We start from the raw sequence: 18769 nt of genomic DNA on the forward strand, positions 1-18769 counted from the left end.
AGAGGCACTGGGGCTGGGGTACCCCATTCAAGAGTACTAAGCCCTGGAGGAACGCCAGGACCATCAGCCACGCCCCACACCCAATTCCCCAGATGGGACATCGCAGAGTTAGAGCTCGCAAACCTTTTCACCCGGCCAGCCTCCACCTGCCAATCCATGGGTTGCAGGTCCTTAGGCAGAAGGGATGGTTGCGGAGGGGTCGCAAGATGGGGTGCACCTGCCGAGGGAGTGTCGGGAAGAGGGGTCCCCGGGCGGTGCCCCTTTTGTCCTACCGCAGCGGTGGCCCGGGCCCCGGCTGGGGGGCGGGGGGCGGGCCCAAAGCTCACGTGCTCGCCGTTCGCCTCTTAACCCGGCCCTGCGGCCCCGCCAGGATAGCCACAGCCAGAGCTCGCTGAGCCCCGCGCCACCCACCCGCGACCCCCGCCCGGCCCGCGCGCCCGCCCCTCTCGCCGCCGGCGCTGCCCGCCCCCGCCCTCCTCCCTCCCTCTTTTCCTCCCTCCCTCCCTCCCCGCGCCGCTCGCAGCCGCAGCCCCCGGACCCGGAGGATTATGAGCGAACCATGAGGCGGCTGCGGCGCTGGGCGATCGCGGCTCTCCTGCTGCTGCCGCTGCTCCCCCCACCCGGTAAGTGACCCTGACCGCCTGGTCCCTGCCCCCGCGCCCCTGGTCGGCCCTTGCCCCGGGCTTTTGCGGCGGCTTCTGCTGCAGCCACATTTTCCTGCAGTGTTCCGGGTGACAGCGGGTCCCGAGCGCGGGAGGGTAGGGGAGCGGGAGAGGAGGGAAGGTGCTTCCACCCACCTGTCCGGATCTTGCTGGCCCTACCGCTACCATCCCCCTGAAGCTGGCCGGCGGACTCTGCAAGTCTCTGCGGGTTTGGAGGTGGGGGGGCAGTCGTGACTGTTGGGCAGAATGAAGCTCTCGGCCCCCTCCCCGTGGGGGTTCTTCCCTTGGCAAGGCAGCTAGATCCACCTACCCGTATGCCCACTGGGCTCCAAGGGCTGCGACCGAGTGGGGGCTGGGGCGTGCTCCCCCATCCCAAGTCTTTTGCCCCATGGAGGGCATCTGCCTGCAGCTATGGCCTTGTCTTCTCAGGTCTTGGGGCCCTGGGTCCCAGTGGAGCTCTGCATTGGAGGAGCTCAGCCCAAGTGGGGAGCCCAGAGAGGCCAGAGGGCCCCGAGGTCACAGAGCCCAGTCGGCTGGTAAGGGAGAGCACCGGGGGAGAGGTCCGAAAGCAGCAAGTGGACACCAGGGTCCGCCAGGATCCTCCCAGGGGGTCGGTGAGTGGGGCTGCGTGGTGAGGTCAGGGAGCTGGAAAAGGCCTCCCAGTCCACCAAGTAGCCAGGGTTCGGTGCCACCCGCCGAGTAGTGGTCCATCGGGTGGGGCTGCAGCCCCACAGTGGAGACTAGGGACTCTCCAGCTCCAGGCCCCTCCAATCACTGTGGAAACCCCCTGCCCCGCGCACCCATAGACACTGACATGCTTGGGGTCATGCTTCAACCAGTCCCCAGTGCCCACCAGAATCAGCGGTTCTGCCTAAAACAAGTCTTGGGGGCAGGGCGGCACCATGCAGCTAAGTGCCCAGTCAGGGACTCATGCTCTTAAGCCCCACCAAAGCCACCCTCAGTGGACTTTCTTGGAACAGTGTGATGCTTACTTCTGCCTCAGTTTCCCACCGGGCACACACTGGCTTATCCTTCTTGTCCTAGCTGAAGGTGGGCCTTGCAAAAATGCCCCGCGGCCCAGAATTCATCTGCAAATGCCAGCTCTACCTGTGCCCTGTCCCTTTCAAGCGGCTGGGCCCCTGCCTCCCAGAGGAAGGTTAGGAATGAAGGAGATTAAGTGCAATTAATAATTAATTAAGCTCATGCGAACAAAAATCACCCAGATGGAATATTCATTCAGCATGCCTGAGCTCTCCGGCAGCTTGAAGCTGAAAGTTAGCCAGGCCAACAGGGGCGGCAGAGGGCTGGAGAGTGGAGCCCGGCAGGAACGGGAGGTGGAGAGAGATTCAAAAGAGGGGCAAACCCAAGTAGGAGAAGTTGGGGCAGCTGGGAGTGGTGGGAGGTGAATCAGGCTGGGCAGAGGGAGGAGGGGAACCGATGAGACTGGCGTCTGGCCCTGCCTAATGTACTTCGTTAAAAGCCCTTAAGAAAGGGGAGGGCGAGGGGGGGTGCAGGGGTGGGGAGTAGTTGAGAATGGAGTGGAGCAGGAAGGAGCATGCATAATAGATGGACCATCGCTCAGGGCCCTGTCGTGGAAGAGAGGGGAGGGGGCTAATGGTCCTGAGTTGGCAGCTGCTACAGGGGTAAGGGGGGAGTAGAGGCCAGCTTCGGTGCCCACTCGGCACCCAGGGTGAGCAGCTGAGTAAGCCTCAGGGATGTCCCAGGCCCAGGGGTAGGGTAACCTGGCCGCTGTCTGGTTCCGAGTGTAGCTTTCTATGAACTGAGCTCTCCCCAGTGGACTTGACCCTGCCTGACCCCTGGGACTCTGGCTTGAGCTTTACAGGATTGTCCAAGGTGTGGGGTCGAGGTATAACTGGGAAGCATGGGTGATGAAAAGTGGGGGCTCCGGCTGGGTAGGCTGTGCCTCCGGCTAGTTCTTGTTAGCACAGCAGGCCTGAACTATGGGGAGAGATGGGGCAGGGCCGTGGGCCTGGGCTGGGCGCCTTGGATGTGCTTCTGCTGGATGAGTGGGTTAGCGTGTGTGTGTGAAGTTGGGTCTCTGCAGTCAACTGAATCCAACACATACGAAGTGACCGAGGTGTGGGAGTGGAGAGTTCTGTGGATCTGGGGTCGCGGTTCACCAGTGGAGGGTTCTCTAGGCCCGAGACCCTTTATAGGGACCTCATGCATCTTCCCCAGGGGAATTTCTTGGGGCCCTAGCATCTCCAGCCCTTAGTTTCCAGAGTCTAGAAACTTGTTCAGGTGGGGAGGGGAGGAAAAAAGCCAAGGTCGTGGCTCCTTTGGGCCAGGCTGTCTACTGAGTACTGCACGCATATTAATTACATTGTTTAATTTCCATAGACAGATGCTTCTTTCTGCCCCTCTCTTCAGATGAGCGAGTGCAGACTCAGGCTTGCCCAAAGTTGACAGACCTTAAACCGGTGATAGGAGTGGTGTTCTCCAAGCCCAGGAATTTCCGAATTTGGGTCTGAGGGGCAACATCTCCAATTCTCCCAGGTTCAGGTTGGAAGGACAGAGGACACATGCATGTCCAAAAGTCCCCTGACTTAACCAGGTCCTGGCAACCTCCTACACATGCGCGCGCGCACACACACACACACACACACCTGGCACTGCTTCCCAGGGTCAGAAGTGCAGGATTGATAGAGTCAGGACTCAACAGGAGGTACCCTACCTCTGCCCAGACCCTCTCCTGGGGGGGGGGCACTGCACTGCAGCCTGGGTCTTATCAGCACCATCCCCGGTGATGCAGGATGAGGCCTGTGCTGGCCACAGGGAACCTGCTCTGGCTGGAGGCTCTCATGCCCCCTTTCTGAGTTTCATTGTCCTGATTCCTAAACTTGGGGTGATGATAACAAGAACTCCTGAAAACCCAGAAAGCCATGGTCTCAGGGAGCCTGCAGCTAAGGGGCAAGGAGGAAGATAAGAGGACCGTTGTGTGGAGTTGAGTTGGTTCACTGCTTAAGTGCGTCTGAGCAGAGGAAGCCAGCTGAGTCCATAGCCCATGAAGCTGTTGCCTGGCCCTGAGAAACCCAGACTCCTTGGGGGACCAAAGGGAAGATAGGCTGTGGGCAGCAGGCAAAGTCAGGACTTGGGGTCCCAGGCCTGCTGATAGCTCTCACCTGCGTCAGGTGTCACTGGGAGAGCACGTTGAAGAACTAACGGCCAGAGCGGCCATTACTGTGGTATGTCTTCGTTCAGGAGTTAAGGGCAAGTGAATGAGGCCCCAGTCCATGCAAGACAGACTGGGGGACAAGGTCAGGGACGCAGGCCCCCCAGACACAAGGCCATGCTGTGATTTGCTGCATATGGCAGAGAAGCATTGTGGCTCTCTGATGGGGATAAAATGGCTGGAAGTTGAGGACAGGGCATCTGGGGGTTATTACCTGTGCAGCTCCAGGTGGGGGTTGAAGAGGTGACCTCTGCAGTCCTCCCACAAGACTCTAGCCTGTGGGCCTGACCTTACCCAAGCACCCTCCTGGCTGCCTCAAGGAGCCCAGCTGTCCGGAGTCTGTCCCCAGAGGGACTGATGACCCTGTAAGGGGTGACTCCGTCCTCAAAAATTTAGGTCAAGCCCAGTCATCGGAAATCTGTGCACCTGTTCTTGTTTGTGGCCTGCCGCCCTGTTGATGAACGGGTCTTTCCACCTTTGCTGGTGGCTGCTGAGGCGGGGGGGTTGCTGTTAGATGAGGGGCTCCTTCTCCATTTGCTGTCGCCAGCTCCAAGAGGTGGTAGTGTCTCCAAGCTTAGAGAGTGCAGCAAGACCCTCACAGGTACATCACTCCAAGCAGATCCAGAGCACAAAGCCACCATTCTTGTCCCCATTGCAGGAGGGAAACAAAGGAAGTATTTTACCCTCGAAGCCCCGGTCAGCTGTCAGGCTGCGGAGGTCCTCCATATTGCAATTACTGACCCTGACTGTAATGATGTGTTTAGTTGAGCTTCATACCATGCTTGTGACACCCCATTTTACCCATAGAGACACTAAGGACAGGGGTGAATGGCTCCTAAGATCTTATATTGTCCATCTACCCCAATGAGTGCTGAGCACTTGGATGGGGGGGGAGGAAACAATAGCCCTTGCCCCAGAGGACTAAAGGTCATTAAAAGGTGAATTAGTGATTATGTATGTGTGTGTGTGCATGTGTGTGAGTGTATATATGCATATGTCTGTATGTGGTATATTTATGTGTTTGTGCACGTGTGTGTGTGTGTAAAAACTGGATACTTAAGTCAAGCAGTGGTGGTGTACACCTTTAATTCCAGCACTCAGGAGGCAGAGGCAGCGGATCTCTGTGAGTTCGAGGTCAACCCGGTCTGCAGAGTGAGTTCCAGAACAGTCAGGACTGTTACACAGAGAAATCCTGTTTGAAAAATCAACAAAACAAACAAAAAGAAAGAAAAAGAAAAACTGGACACTTAGAGATTGAGATCTGTGAGTGGGCTGAGCCTTCTAGGGACTGGCAGGCATTGGCTCTGCTGATGAGGAGCTGGAGGAGATGGGGTTCAGAGTACTGAGGGGCAGTACTTGGAGGCTGTGGGGAGCAGAACTCTGCAACTCAGGTTTTCTGGAGCACCCTAGAATTCTGGTGGTCTTTAGCCCCCCCTTTCCTACCATGGAGATTGGAGGTCTGAGACAAAGGCGGCTGTCCTCCTCTCTGTTCTATAACCTGGCTGGGGGGCACGGAGGAAGTGAGGCATTGGGCAGCCAGAAGCAGGTGCCTGGGACACAGGGAGGACCTGCCAGGTCACCGCAGCTGGCATGCAGACGCAGCCTCCAGCCCAGGAGTGAGACTTGGCCTGGCACCTCCCCAGCATGACCCTGGGCCTGTCACCATCTGGTGTTGCTCCCTGTGGACCTGCCAGCCCAGGCAGGGTGAGATCAAATGAACAGAGCACCTAAGCGCCACGGTCGCCAAGACGTAAGAGGCAAACGCGGGGCATGGGGTCATGTCCAGTCCAGAGCAGTCCTGAGCAGGAGAGGCTGGGGCATGGGGGTGCAGTTGCTGTGACCTCATGTCTGGAAGGCCCTGGGGACTGAAGGTAATGGGAGGAGGCAGGGTTGTGGCTGCTGCAGGGACAGTGAGCCAGCCTGGCACGGAGAACCACTGACTTTGGTAGAGCACTGGCCAAAAGCTTGACAGGGACTTGCAGGTCCTGGAGCCAGCAGCCCAGTGCCTGAGGTAGGACTGGGCTTGCATTATCAGGTGCTCCCTCTCAGGAGCAAACTGAGCTGGGCCAGGCCAACATGCCTTGGTGTCTGAATTCTCAGCTGGCTCCCACTGCCTTTACAGACCCCCCTCATGACCGGTCTTCTCTCGGCTGAGCCCCATGTCCACTGGAGAAGGGTGGTGTGTCCCAGGCTGAGCCTCACTGGCTGCACGGTATTGGAGAAAGGCAACCCTACAGTGTCTTTCACTGCTCTCCCACAATAGGACCAGCATGGCCCTTGCAAAGCAGCCTCCCAGCTCTGACCTGCACTCACCTTGCCTTCGTCAGAGGGAACATCTGGGGCTCAGGGAGGCTTCTAGGCCATCCCTAAGGTTGGACAGCTTAGAACAGGATCAAGGGAAGGGGCCTGGAAAGCTGCTTCTCCAGGCTGGCAGGATAGAGACAGATAGACAAGCAGAAGCCGTCCAGAGATGCCCTGGCAAGAGGTGCAGGAGCGAGGACCCGAGCCAAGACAGGCCTAGGAGAGGGGACAACAGACTTGACCAGGTTAAGGGCTTGGGGGGAGGCAGCAAGAACTCATTGCCCTTGGCTTTCTATTTTGAGTCTGATCGATGCTCTGGGGGCTTAGGGTGGAGCTTGGAACCTCAGATGGCCTGGGATGGGGTGAGTCTGTGTCCTTGGGCTCACAGGTCTGTCTTCCCAGGCCCTGGCCTTTGGCTTCTCTTTGCCTGCATTCCCAGAGCCTCCCAGGGCTCTGGGCCGACTTTCATCTCCTGTCATCTCTGTAGAAGAAAGGCCTTAGATATCTATCTATTCTCTGGGGTTGAATATCAGCCTTGTTTTGTTGTTGTTGTTTTTCTTCCTTTTCTGTTTGGGAGACAAGGTCTCAGTATGGAGCCACGGCTGACCTAGAACTATGGAGCCGAGGCTAGCCTCAAACTCGTAATCTTCCTGCCTCATCCTCCAAGTACTGTGATTGTGGATTGCACCACCACACAGGACATTAACGCCTCTTACCTGTGTGGCCTTGTCACACCAGTTAGTGTCTCTGTGCATTGGTTCCCAGCTGTCAGGAAAGACAGGAGCAGCTGTCCCATGGGGTTGTTGGAGAGATCAAATATGGCAGTGCTCATAAAGGGTTTCAGACTAGTGCATGGGCCCTAAGCAGCACGCCAATGCATGGCCTGAAGCAGTGCACCAATGCATGGCCCTAAGCAGCGCACCAATGCATGACCCTAAGCAGCACGCTGATACATGGCCCTAAGCAATTCACCATTGCATGGGCCCAAGCAGCACACCAACGCATGGACCCTATGCAGTGCTCAGAACGCATTAGTTGTGGCTAGGTGGTAGAGGAGTCAACTAGGTATGAGCTGGGAAATCCGTTGTCCTTAGTGCCAGGGCTCTCGTCCTGCAAGGTGTTCTCCAACACAAAAGCCAGTCAGAGAATAGAGACACTCCTACCTGAACAGGAGAGTGGCAAGGCTCTTGCCTGGCATCTGGAGGTCCACCCTCCTAAATAGATGGGGTAGGAGGCGGACTCCAACCCCTGAATTCAGCCCACAGACCTTTCCAAGTGTTCTGGGAGACCAAAGTCGAGTTGCCAGCTTGGGGTGTGGCTTGGGCCCCGGGTATGTTCCCTAAGTGGTTGTAACTCTCAGACCAGCTCCCCCTTAGTCCAAGATCTGCTGCCCTTCTCTGGGAGTGGGGTGAAGCTTTCCCTCCAGCCTTTGATGTCTCTATTTTCCCACCCCTACCCGCTAAGCAGCTGGGCACCCAGGCAGAGAGGGCAGCCATCTTGCTCAGGCCAAGTCCATTGCCATGGCAACCTGGAACCTCCCAGCCCCACTGCATATGCCCCTTTGAAAAATTTATCAGGAAAACTTCCGTGTTTAAAAATTAACTGTGGGATTGAAATATTAAAGATGAGCTGCCTTGGGCAGGCAGAGGGCAATGGGCTGGCGCTGTATGGGAGAGAGCTCTACCCTTCTTCAAAGTGGCACCTGCCCTTGTCCAGCATCAAGGCCCCATGGTCAATTCCACCTGCTCCATGAGTCTGAGAACCCAAGTCGTCCTGTGTAGACTGGGCTTGGGGCCTGCTTCCCTTCCCCTGCCCACCCATAAGCTGGGGACCCCCCGCCTTTCTGTGGAATGTCTGGGGGCTTTCTTCCATTCCAGTGATGCCGGGGTGGCCCTGCCAACAGCTCTGAGAACCTAGCATGAGGCCATGATTCTTAAGGAGACTAACCCAGAAAGTAACCAGAGGACAGAGGGTTTTCAGGACCTGGGTGGAAGGTGGGCTGTGGTCAAGGTTGAACAGCTATACCCACGAAAGGAATGGGCTCTCAGAGTACAAGAACCCCCGAGAGGAGTCGCCTCAGCTGCTGGAGCTTGACTGCCCCTCCCCAAGTATCCTCTGGGGTTCCCCACCCCAGCTTCAGGCTGACTCCTCTCTGCCCTTCCCCACGCCAGCCCGTGCACCTGGCCCAGGTGAGTTTCGTCATTCCAGCCTTCAACTCTGACTTCATCCTGGACCTGGAGCTAAACCAGTGAGTGGATCCTGGAGTCAGAGGGTGGGCAGAGGGCAGCGGGCAGTGGGGCTTGGCTGGCGGGGGGTACTAAGGGACTTGTATTCTTAGCTGGAGTGGGACCTAAGCAGGACCTGGCCTCACCAAGTGACCCTCCTTCCTGCTCTTTCAGCCACCTCCTGTCCTCGCAGTATGTGGAACGCCACTTCAGCCGGGAGGGGACAACTCAGCACAGCACTGTGAGTGACTCTGGAAGGGACCAAGTGAGACAGAGGTGCTTGCTCCATGGTTACGGGTGCCAAGGTGGGGCGGTAGAAGTATGAATCAGAGGGGGCTGGCCTGGCATGTGGGGGGCTTCGATCCTCAGAACCCCAGCACAGAGAACTGGGGAGGACAGGGAGGTGGCTGGTGGATGTATGTCAAGGGCACGCTCAGCATGACCTGGTGTCTGGGGACCTCCTATCCCTCCCCACCTTAGAGGCTTGGGGGACCAGCAGTTAGGAAGGGCAAGTTGACTGGGTGATGTGGGTCCCTGAGCCTCCCCTCTTTCAGGCTGAGGTCTGACTTCCCCAGCCTCCTCCCTTGCACGAAGGTGTAATTGGGTCCTTGTTGTGCCGTGTTAGCTATATCCCCAGAATCTCCTGGGAGGGAGTTTTGGAATGACAACCCCTCCCTTGCTTAGGGAGTGCTGGGGATCAAACCCGGGGCCTTGTGCATCTTAGGCAAGAGCTCCACCCTCCCCTGAGCATCAGATCAAAATGCCTCCTCTTGCCCTGGGAGTCCCGGATGCCTGCCACACTAGGGTCCCAGTCCTGGAGGCCCTGGAGCCTGAACAAAGATGAATGAGTGTCTATAAATAGCCACACACACACCCCCAAGCCTGTTCTGGAACTGGAGCACAAGTAATTCCGCAGGAAGCGGAGCTGGGAGAGGCGGGTGTGACTGGTCCCCTCTGACCTATGAGCCCGGTCAGGAGAACCCATGCTGTCACAGTCCCTCAGCTGCAGACCACATGTGACTGGGAGCTCCTGCACCAGGGTTGGGGGTGCATCTACAGCAGGTTCTGGTTAAATGACACATTGTATGTGACCGCTCCACACAGGGCCCGGGGGATGGCAGGTACTATGTAAGAGCCATCTGTTGGTCTCAGAGGAGACTGGGATCCCTCACCAGCCCCAACAAATAGCCAGGAGCTGCTGCTGTGGCCCAATGTCCTCATTTTAAGGGGTAGACGAAGCTGACCCAGAAAGTGTTAGGAGTTTGTTCACAGTGACAGAGGAATTAGCAGGCCCAGCAGCTTAGAGCCCCTGGTGCTCCTTGTCCCGTGCTTGGCCAGGGTGTCCTCACCCACAGCTCTGCTGCTCCCCAGGGGGCTGGAGACCACTGCTACTACCACGGGAAACTCCGAGGCAACCCAAGTTCCTTCGCTGCTCTCTCCACCTGCCAGGGGCTGCAGTGAGTGTGCCGGGGAGGCACTGGGCAGCGGGGTGCGGGAAGGGCTCTGCCTGGCCCAGGATGGAGCAGAACCTTGCCTCTCTCCACAGTGGGGTCTTCTCTGATGGAAACCTGACTTACATCATAGAGCCCAAGGAGATGGCTGGGCCATGGGGACCCCCACAGGTAAGCCAAGCCTGCACAGGCCTTCCTGCCCTCCTGATGGCTGTGCGTGCTGGGACTACCCCCCCCCAACAGCTGTGGTGCCTCCTCCTCCCCTGCAGTAACCTCAGCCTCGCTGCCCCGGGTGACCCCAGCTTTGGGTCCTGCCTTCTGTGCCCCCATCTCCAATGTCCCCTCTGTCCCCCAAGTGACCTCTCCCTGGGCTCCAGTGTCCTTTGCCCCTGTCTCTCAGGGCGCCCCCAGGTCTTGACCCTGGAATCTGAGCATCTGGGAGATCAGATCCGACATGGGAGCTCTGGCCAGTTCTGGGTCACCCCAGGGTGGGGTGGGGGAAGGGCTGGAGCTGCCTCCAATCTGGGCCCAGAGCAGACCTGGTTGGCTCCCCAAGAACTCATTCCCCTCATTGCAGGGACCCCTTCCCCACCTCATTTACCGGACCCCTCTCCTCCCAGCCCCCCTCGGATGCAGGGAACCAGGTAAGGGAGGGGAAGGGGGTGGGGCTGGACAGCTGGGCCCCTCTTACCTACTGTTCCCCACAGGCTGCCTGTTTGCCATCCCTGGCCAGTCTGATCCTCCCACCTGGCCCAGGCTGAGAAGGAAAAGGCAGGTACGGGGGCCCGCATAGCCTCGGGCTGCAGAGACCTTAGACTGTGGTCCAGGGCAGGTCATCACAACCCATGGCTGGGCAAAGGATACCTCAGAGCCATGGGGCCAGGAACCAGGGAACTACTTCCCAGAAGGGCCCCTCAACTGCTCCCTAACAGTGGTGTCTACACAGGCCCCCATTTTGGGGACCCTCAGACACTGTATGCCCTCCGCCCTCATTTCCAGGCTGGGAGGGATGGCATTTTCTGCCAGTTCGGGGCTGGCACTGTCCCTGACTGGAGACCAGAATGCCCCCTCCTGACAAGTCTGCCCATGGTTTGGCCTTGAGCCCAGACGTGGAGGGGACTGATTCCAAGTGCCCACCCGCCCTCCAGGTCCGCAGGGGCCACCCCACGGTGCACAGCGAGACCAAGTATGTAGAACTGATTGTCATCAACGACCACCAGCTGGTAAGTTCTCAGGCTGAGGGGGACCCTGGGAGGAGAGGCCCAGGGGAGCCTCACCTTCTTCCCCACCTCTCTCGGCAGTTCGAGCAGATGCGGCAGTCGGTGGTCCTCACCAGCAACTTCGCCAAGTCTGTTGTGAACCTGGCGGATGTGGTAAGCAGCACCCCTACTCCCGTCTCCTCCTCCTTCCCCCACCACACAGCCCGACACTCAGGGGTCACTGTCTGTCACTGACCCCCATTTCTTGAGAATATAGATTGCACCTTCCCTCCAGACCCCCCTCATCTTCTCTCTGGGCCCAGATATACAAGGAGCAGCTCAACACAAGAATTGTGCTGGTTGCCATGGAAACGTGGGCAGATGGAGACAAGATCCAGGTGCAGGATGACCTACTGGAGACCCTGGCCCGGCTTATGGTCTACCGGCGGGAGGGTCTACCTGAGCCCAGTGATGCCACCCACCTCTTCTCGTGAGTCCCCACGCGACACCCTGCCAGTTTTTGCCGGCCGGCTTGTTCTGACTGCCTATGCCAGGAGATCTTTGCGGAGTCGGTGTCTGTGGGTGGGGCTTGCCTTGCACCTGACACCTGCTCCCAGCCCCATGTACCAGCTGAGTGTCCTCTGCCTCTTAGGCTGGGCAAGGGATGTGCTCTTTGCCTTTCTCTTGCCAGACTGCCCATCGTCCTACCTCAGCAAACCAGTACCCTAGTGAGGGACGAGCACAATTCGAGGCCCTCAGACCTCTGCTTTGACTTCCGGGTGAATGAACCCAAACAGGAGAGGGGGGCTGGTGTGAGGCCACCAGGCTGATGTGACGGGCTGGGATTCACTGCTACTTCTGCGTAGCCTTCCTGACACCTCTCTCTCTTCTAGGGGTAGAACCTTCCAGAGCACCAGCAGTGGGGCAGCCTACGTGGGGGGCATCTGCTCGCTGTCCCGGGGTGGAGGCGTGAACGAGGTGAGCAGAGGGTCAAGGCTGGGAGGCCAAGAGGGCAGCTTGCTAAGACGCAATGGCGACTGGAAGGATGTAGACTTCCTCTGATCCATCTTCCCCCACTAGTACGGCAACATGGGTGCTATGGCAGTGACCCTGGCCCAGACGCTTGGGCAGAACTTGGGCATGATGTGGAATAAACACCGGAGCTCGGCAGGTACCAACCCTGAAGCCTACAGCCGTGTCAGACACACCCAGCCCCTCCTGAAGTGTAGAGGGGTCAGTGTGTGTGGGGGTGTACTCCTCCACCCTATCTCATGTTACCTCATATCTCATGTTATCTCAAATTACCTAATAGGGGACTGCAAATGTCCAGACATCTGGCTGGGCTGCATCATGGAGGACACTGGGTGAGTTCTTGGGGAAAGACTTGGGGAAGGGTTTTCGGGAGCAATGGCAGTCTGGATAGGTGGTTTCAAGAGGCCCAGCTCAAGAGACCATTCAGATTCCAAGAATACATATCTGCAAACAGCATAGGGAGGCGAAGACACCCAAATTGGCTAGACTGCAGCGCGCTCTCTGGCCACTGGGAGGCGCCCGGGCCTCGTGCGAGCTGCGGTCCCTCGGAGCGTTTCCACACTGGGCTCTCGGTCCCAAACGTTCAGTGAAGCGAACGCCTAGTGGCGTCCTCCACCCATTCCTAGCTGGGCATGTGGGACTGACTGTCGTGCAATCACCGGGCAGTTCCTCAGCCTCCTTGTGGTGATAACCAAGTCCCCCAAGGGACGGCTGGAGGGCTGCCCCCCAGCAGCACAGTCCCTTCACACCTGCCCAGGTTCTACTTGCCCCGCAAGTTCTCGCGCTGCAGCATCGACGAATACAATCAGTTTCTGCAGGAGGGAGGCGGAAGCTGCCTGTTCAACAAGCCCCTCAAGGTACCAGCACGGAGAACCGGGAAGCGGGGTGGAGATGGGGTGGGCAGGGTCCCCGCCAGGCTCCCGACATCCCCTTCCCCTTCATTCAGCTCCTGGACCCTCCCGAATGTGGGAACGGCTTCGTGGAAGCTGGGGAGGAATGCGACTGTGGTTCGGTGCAGGTGAGCGGTCTGGGCGGTCTCCGGAGTGGGCCGGGGCTCTAGGTAGGAAGAGTACCGAGTGGGGAGGATCAAGGATAAGGGCTCGCCCGCCTTTTCGCTTTAACCCCGCTCCTCTCAGGAATGCAGCCGGGCGGGTGGCAACTGCTGCAAGAAGTGCACCCTGACTCACGACGCCATGTGCAGCGATGGGCTCTGCTGTCGCCGCTGCAAGGTGAGAACGACCAAGCGAGCACGGGAAGGAGGGTGGGGCCAGGAGCAAAGAAACGATTGGATGCCCTCGACAAGAGGCGGGAGGGAGGAGGAGCAGAGTATGTGTGGGCGGGGCCTACCCCAAAGGAAGCGTCAATGGTGCAGGGGTTGGGTGGGCCAGGTCTGGGCAGTGATGGGGGAACGCGGGAAGTTACCCTTAGTTGTTGAGGGCGGAGAGGGACAGGAAATAAGAAACTGGCCTTGGGAGCCAGGTTCCAGGAGGACAGTAGAATACCCTGGGAGGGCAGCGGCGAGATATTTATCCTTTCCAGAAACACATTCACGCTTTTCCTAGTACGAGCCACGAGGTGTCTCCTGTCGAGAAGCGGTGAATGAGTGTGACATCGCAGAGACCTGCACCGGCGACTCAAGCCAGGTCTGCCAAACCCGTCGTGCAAGACAGCCCCTTCCCCTATAAGTTTGGGTTTGAAGAGCTGACTCCTCTCTGCCCCTCTCTGCTTAGCCGCTGGCCTCACCGCCGCTAACCAGTCTCAGCGTTTGTTTTTTTCTCTGAGAAGGGGGTCCTTCGAGCATCCTAGCTCTGTTCCTTCTGTCATTAAACAAGCATTTGTAGTCAGGCTGGTACTCCCACTGCCTAGAGCCAGTGTCTAATGTACACGAGGGATCCAGTGGGTAGTAACGTTGATTAATTAAATCTCAGGCCTCCAGGGTAATGGGTGCAAGAAACTGAAAAAGCCGGTAAAAGCCTAGGGATTTACCAATCAAATCCTCAGAGCCAAATAGGCCCCTGTCCTTGATGTGGAAGAGCTTTGCAACACGAGGCCCCTTTGGGAAGAATTTGCTCCCTACATTCTTCCCTGGGTGCCTCAAATAGCTCAAGCCTGGGCTACCCTGCTCAGCCAGCCCCTCTATCTACAGTGTCCCCCTAACCTTCACAAGCTGGACGGCTACTACTGTGATCATGAACAGGTATGAGGGATGGGGGTGTCCTCCCGGGGGAGGGGGTCCTTCCGTCTGAACTCTGCAGCCTCGTCTCCACTCTGATCCTCCAGTGTCTTCATACTTTGTCTCCTATGGGTCATAGGGCCGTTGCTATGGAGGCCGCTGTAAAACCCGGGACCGGCAGTGCCAAGCCCTTTGGGGCCATGGTGAGTCCAGCTGAGAAGGGGGAACAGAGGTTTGGGAAGAACCTAGAATTGAGAGCTGAGCTGGGGTTGCTTCTGGTTGAACATGTGTGGTTTCTGAGGACCTTGGGCATCAAGCCCAGGGATAAGGCAGAGTTTTGGAGATGCCGCTCTAGAGGGGACCCAGGAGTCTGTGGGGTGATGGATGTTTCCTCTCACGTTCTCTAGCGGCTGCAGATCGTTTCTGCTATGAGAAGCTGAACGTGGAGGGGACGGAGCGTGGGAACTGTGGGCGCAAGGGATCCGGCTGGGTCCAGTGCAATAAGCAGTGAGTAGCCAAGCCATATCTGTGGGGCGTCCTGGCGCTGGGCTCTGTGGGGCGTCCTGGCGCTGGGCTCTGTGGGGCATCCTGGCGCTGGGCTCTGTGGGGCATCCTGGCGCTGGGCTCTGTGGGGCGTCCTGGCGCTGGGCTCTGTGGGGCGTCCTGGCGCTGGGCTCAGGGGATCTACAGAGGTGGAGGCTGCTCTAGGGAGAACCTGTGAGGCCCAGAGGGGAGGGAACACAGGTCTGAGGCAAAATCTGGGCTCATTGTCCCCGTGCGCCCCAACAGGGATGTGCTCTGTGGCTTCCTTCTCTGCGTCAACATCTCTGGAGCTCCTCGGCTAGGGGACCTGGGGGGAGACATCAGCAGCGTCACCTTCTACCACCAGGGCAAGGAGCTGGACTGCAGGTGTTGTCTGGGCCGTGGCTGGGAAGATGAAGTGTGAGGGGACTAGGGGACTGGGCTTGAGACTGGCTCTCCCATCTCTCCAGGGGCGGTCACGTACAGCTAGCCGATGGCTCAGACCTGAGCTACGTAGAGGACGGCACAGCCTGCGGGCCCAACATGCTGTGCCTTGATCATCGCTGCCTGCCAGCCTCTGCCTTCAACTTCAGCACCTGCCCGGGCAGCGGGGAACGGCGCATCTGCTCCCACCATGGGGTGGGTGTCTGAAGGCCAGGGGTAGCACGCTGGAGGAGGCTCACGCAGGGACATAGGGACATGGCCTTGCTTACCTGTGCTGGCCCCACCTCGCCTGTAGGTTTGCAGCAACGAAGGGAAGTGCATTTGTCAGGCAGACTGGACGGGCAAAGACTGCAGTATCCACAACCCCCTACCCACATCCCCTCCAACCGGGGAGACCGAGAGATACAAAGGTGAGGCTGAAGCCGGCTGGTGTGTTCCCTGTCACCCATTTTCCATGCCTGTCCCTACCAACCAAGCCCTGCCCTCCTCCCCAGGTCCCAGCGGCACCAACATCATCATCGGCTCCATCGCCGGGGCTGTCCTGGTTGCAGCCATCGTCCTGGGCGGCACGGGCTGGGGATTTAAGTAAGAGACACCATACTCCCTAGATTCCCCTCCAGGTGCTTGGAGGTTCAGCACCCCAGACTGTTGGAGTCTAATGGCCTCCATGACCAACCGGTTAGCTTACCCAGAACTTAACACATCAGCCCACAGGGACTTGTTTGAAGAGTTAAACACCAGATTTTACAGTAACTACTGAGGTGGGTAGGGTCTGTCTGAGATGTCTCCCAGTCCCTATCCACATTCAGCCCATGAACTCCAGGACATTGCTGTTAGGGTCTGCTCTAGACCCCGTACTGGGCATCTGAAGAACCCTGAGACCCAAGGTCACGGTTCGACTTAGTGACAGAGCCAGGACCTGAACCCTCCACCAATCTGGATAGATCTGCATGGTCCATTTGTGGGACAGAAGGTCTTCCTGGGATAGAAGGCCATTCCTTCAGAGAACAGGAGGTTCACACAACTTTTCCTCTCTCTCTCTCCCTTTTCTCCCCCCCACCTCCTGCCTGTCCTCTCCTTGGCAACTGAAGAAACATCCGTCGCGGAAGGTACGACCCGACCCAGCAGGGGGCAGTGTGATGCCGGCCACGTCATCCCTTCCGCTGTCCTTGTCTCCATTTCATTCGTCCCCTTGCATTCTGTTGACCTGGAGCTGGGATGGTCCGAGTCCCGCAGCCAGGAGGGCAGCCTGCGCCCCGGCCCTTCCTCCTGCCCACCCGCCTGTTGGGGCCCTGGTCCACCTTCGGCTATCCTTTCTACAGCCAGGTCCCATGGCTGGGTGGGCGCTGGAACTGTGCCCCCGCCACCCCTGCCCCTAGGAGGGGGTCTCCCTCTGCGTCCTGTCCCATCTGTTTTGTCTACCATGCCACCGCTGTCTGACCTCTGCAGACCCCCTCCTGGCCAGCCTGTGACTTGATGCCTCCAGGACCTCTGGGGAGGAGGGGGGGCATCTGGAGGGCTCTCCCTCAGGGCCCAGCCTCCTGTACTCTCCTGATGCCCTCTCTCCATTCCAGGTCCGGAGGGGCCTAAGTGCCACCCTGCTCCCTCCGAGCCTGGCACCCACCGTCTCGGCCCTGAACCACGAGGCTGCCTCCACCCTGCCACAGAGGGAGGCACCATGCAAAAATGTCTTCCAGGTCCAAACCCTTCAACTCCTGGCTGCACAGGGGTTGGGGGTTGGGACAGTGGCCCCATCTTTCAGACCACCCGGGGGGAGGGGCCTGGAGGAGGGCACTTCCTGCCCAGTTCCCCACCCCACCTCATGCGGCTTTGGCCTTGCCCAGGTCTCCCCTGTGAATGTAGCCTCCATCGTCACAGACCACCACAGCTCAGGGTGGAGCCTGGAGCTGTGCCTGGTGGGGCCAGGTAGCCACCAGTGGACACAGCTGGGTGGCCCCTCTTCAAAAGTGGGCAGCTGGAACCAGGGTGGTAGCTCTCTGGGACCTCAAGGGAAGGAGCTGATCTACACGTTTTTCTCTTTGTTTTCTTTTCTTTTTTTCCCCAATGGATTTTATCTGATGAATGTAACCTTGGGGTTGCTGGGGCCGGGGCAGTTGTAGGGATGTTCTGACTCTTACAGGAGGGCCTGGAAGGCCTGAGGCCTTTCGACCTCCCAGCTCCCTCTCCGGGAGGCCCACACTGGAACCCAGCAGGGGCTGAGCAGCCCTGTGTGCCCCGCCTCCACCCAGCTTAGAAGAAGTCAGAGTGCTGATTCAAACCAAAGCTGCCTGTTCTGTGCCCACTGCCTAGTTCATGGGTGCCGGGGCCCTCTGTCCCGGACTGTCTTTGATTCCAAACCAACCGTCCTGTCCCTGCCAGGGTGCATGCATTTGGGGGTATAGAAAATATAGTCCCTAAAATAAAATGGCACCTTTCCCCTTTCAAGAGGGGTGATTCTGGGGCTGTCTCAGGGTTCAAGTGCCCCCTGATGTGGCCTGGCTGTTCCAGAGCAGGCTAGCTCCCACGGAGGACTTGGGGAGACCTGGTGCCCCCAGGGTCGGTGCCTGTGATAGAGAAGAGACACCAGGAAAGGGCAAGCCTCAGGGTTGACTACAGGCTGTTAGGGAAGTCTTCACAGTCCCCTGCTCAAAGCCTTTACTCATCGCCTGCATCCTGGGGCTGAGTAGTAAGTTTACAGAAGTTCCCCTGTCTGTCCTCATCTGGTCCTAGCTGCAGCCCAGCCTGAGAGCTAGGCCAAGGCTGGCAGAAGTGCTCGGCCCTCCCACACAGTCTGTTGTGGCCTGCCTTCAGGACCCCATGTGGGACGGATGAGCTCTGGCCTCTTGCCCTTAAAGCCAGATGGACAGGCAGGACGAAGCAGGCTCCCTTATGGATGAAAGCCACAAATGAAAGGAGCCCCCTTCTTGGGGACACCCCACTCAGGCTAAGTAGTGGCTCTGGATACCCCAGGGCCAGAGAGTTGCCGGTTTGTGTTCACCCTGTTTCTGAGGCCTCTTTGAGGAAGGCTCATGGAAAACAAAACAAAAACAAACAAAAAAGGCTTCATTTCTCTAGACCGCCCCAGCGCCACCCTGGAGCCTAGGACCCGTTGGTAGCCTTTGGGATGGCCAGATGGTGTCGGTTACAGTGGGGTCCTCAGCACTGAGCCCCAGCTGGCACTGTCCTGGGACAACAAGACAGACTCGGGCCACCAGCCCCACTAGGGAAAAGGCTGGATTTTGTATTGTTGCTAGAATGCCTTGCGACCTCCGTTAGGTGACACACCTGCACAGATGGCAGTGCACCTGGGCACAGGCATGTGGATCTACAACCTGTACCGCTGTGAAGGCCTCCGCATACAAGGGCATGACCACATGTGTCTGCGTGTCCTTGGTGGGGACATGAAGAACACAAGATTCCCGTGACCTGTCCCACCCCAGCAGTGCCTGGCCTGGCAGCACCCAGGAGGAAATGGGGGGAGGGGGCTGCATTCACCTGGCCTGGACCTGGGTTCCTACACATCCTGTAAATATGTCATCTGGTCTGGGGTGGGGAGACAGGGCCAGG

The 18769-nt window shown here is 58.4% G+C and overlaps 1 protein-coding gene across 3 annotated transcripts; it reads left to right on the top strand.

Annotated features, from left to right (window-relative positions):
• Nucleotides 1-307: 307 nt before the first annotated feature.
• On the top strand, nucleotides 308-17036 carry Adam11 (ADAM metallopeptidase domain 11). Of its 3 annotated transcripts, XM_057774227.1 has the most exons (27): nucleotides 314-623; nucleotides 1092-1276; nucleotides 8328-8404; nucleotides 8556-8622; nucleotides 9753-9838; nucleotides 9928-10003; nucleotides 10410-10476; nucleotides 10540-10607; nucleotides 10981-11055; nucleotides 11134-11205; nucleotides 11355-11521; nucleotides 11925-12009; nucleotides 12112-12202; nucleotides 12344-12395; nucleotides 12821-12920; nucleotides 13010-13081; nucleotides 13200-13292; nucleotides 13626-13706; nucleotides 14210-14260; nucleotides 14376-14439; nucleotides 14644-14743; nucleotides 15026-15145; nucleotides 15229-15397; nucleotides 15498-15612; nucleotides 15697-15787; nucleotides 16294-16311; nucleotides 16777-17036. In XM_057774227.1, the coding sequence occupies exons 1-27, from the start codon at nucleotides 560-562 to the stop codon at nucleotides 16790-16792; spliced, it is 2322 nt and encodes a 773-aa protein (XP_057630210.1). In that variant the 5' UTR covers nucleotides 314-559; the 3' UTR covers nucleotides 16793-17036. The 3 variants fall into 3 exon arrangements, with proteins under 3 accessions (XP_057630209.1, XP_057630210.1, XP_057630212.1); XM_057774226.1 differs by lacking the exon at nucleotides 16777-17036 and having other exon boundaries at nucleotides 308-623; nucleotides 16294-16769; XM_057774229.1 differs by lacking the exons at nucleotides 314-623; nucleotides 1092-1276; nucleotides 8328-8404; nucleotides 8556-8622; nucleotides 9753-9838 and having other exon boundaries at nucleotides 10233-10476.
• The last annotated feature ends 1733 nt before the right edge of the window (nucleotides 17037-18769 follow it).

This window comes from Chionomys nivalis, chromosome 7, assembly GCF_950005125.1.
Source record: "Chionomys nivalis chromosome 7, mChiNiv1.1, whole genome shotgun sequence".
In the NCBI taxonomy this organism is placed as follows: domain Eukaryota; kingdom Metazoa; phylum Chordata; class Mammalia; order Rodentia; family Cricetidae; genus Chionomys; species Chionomys nivalis.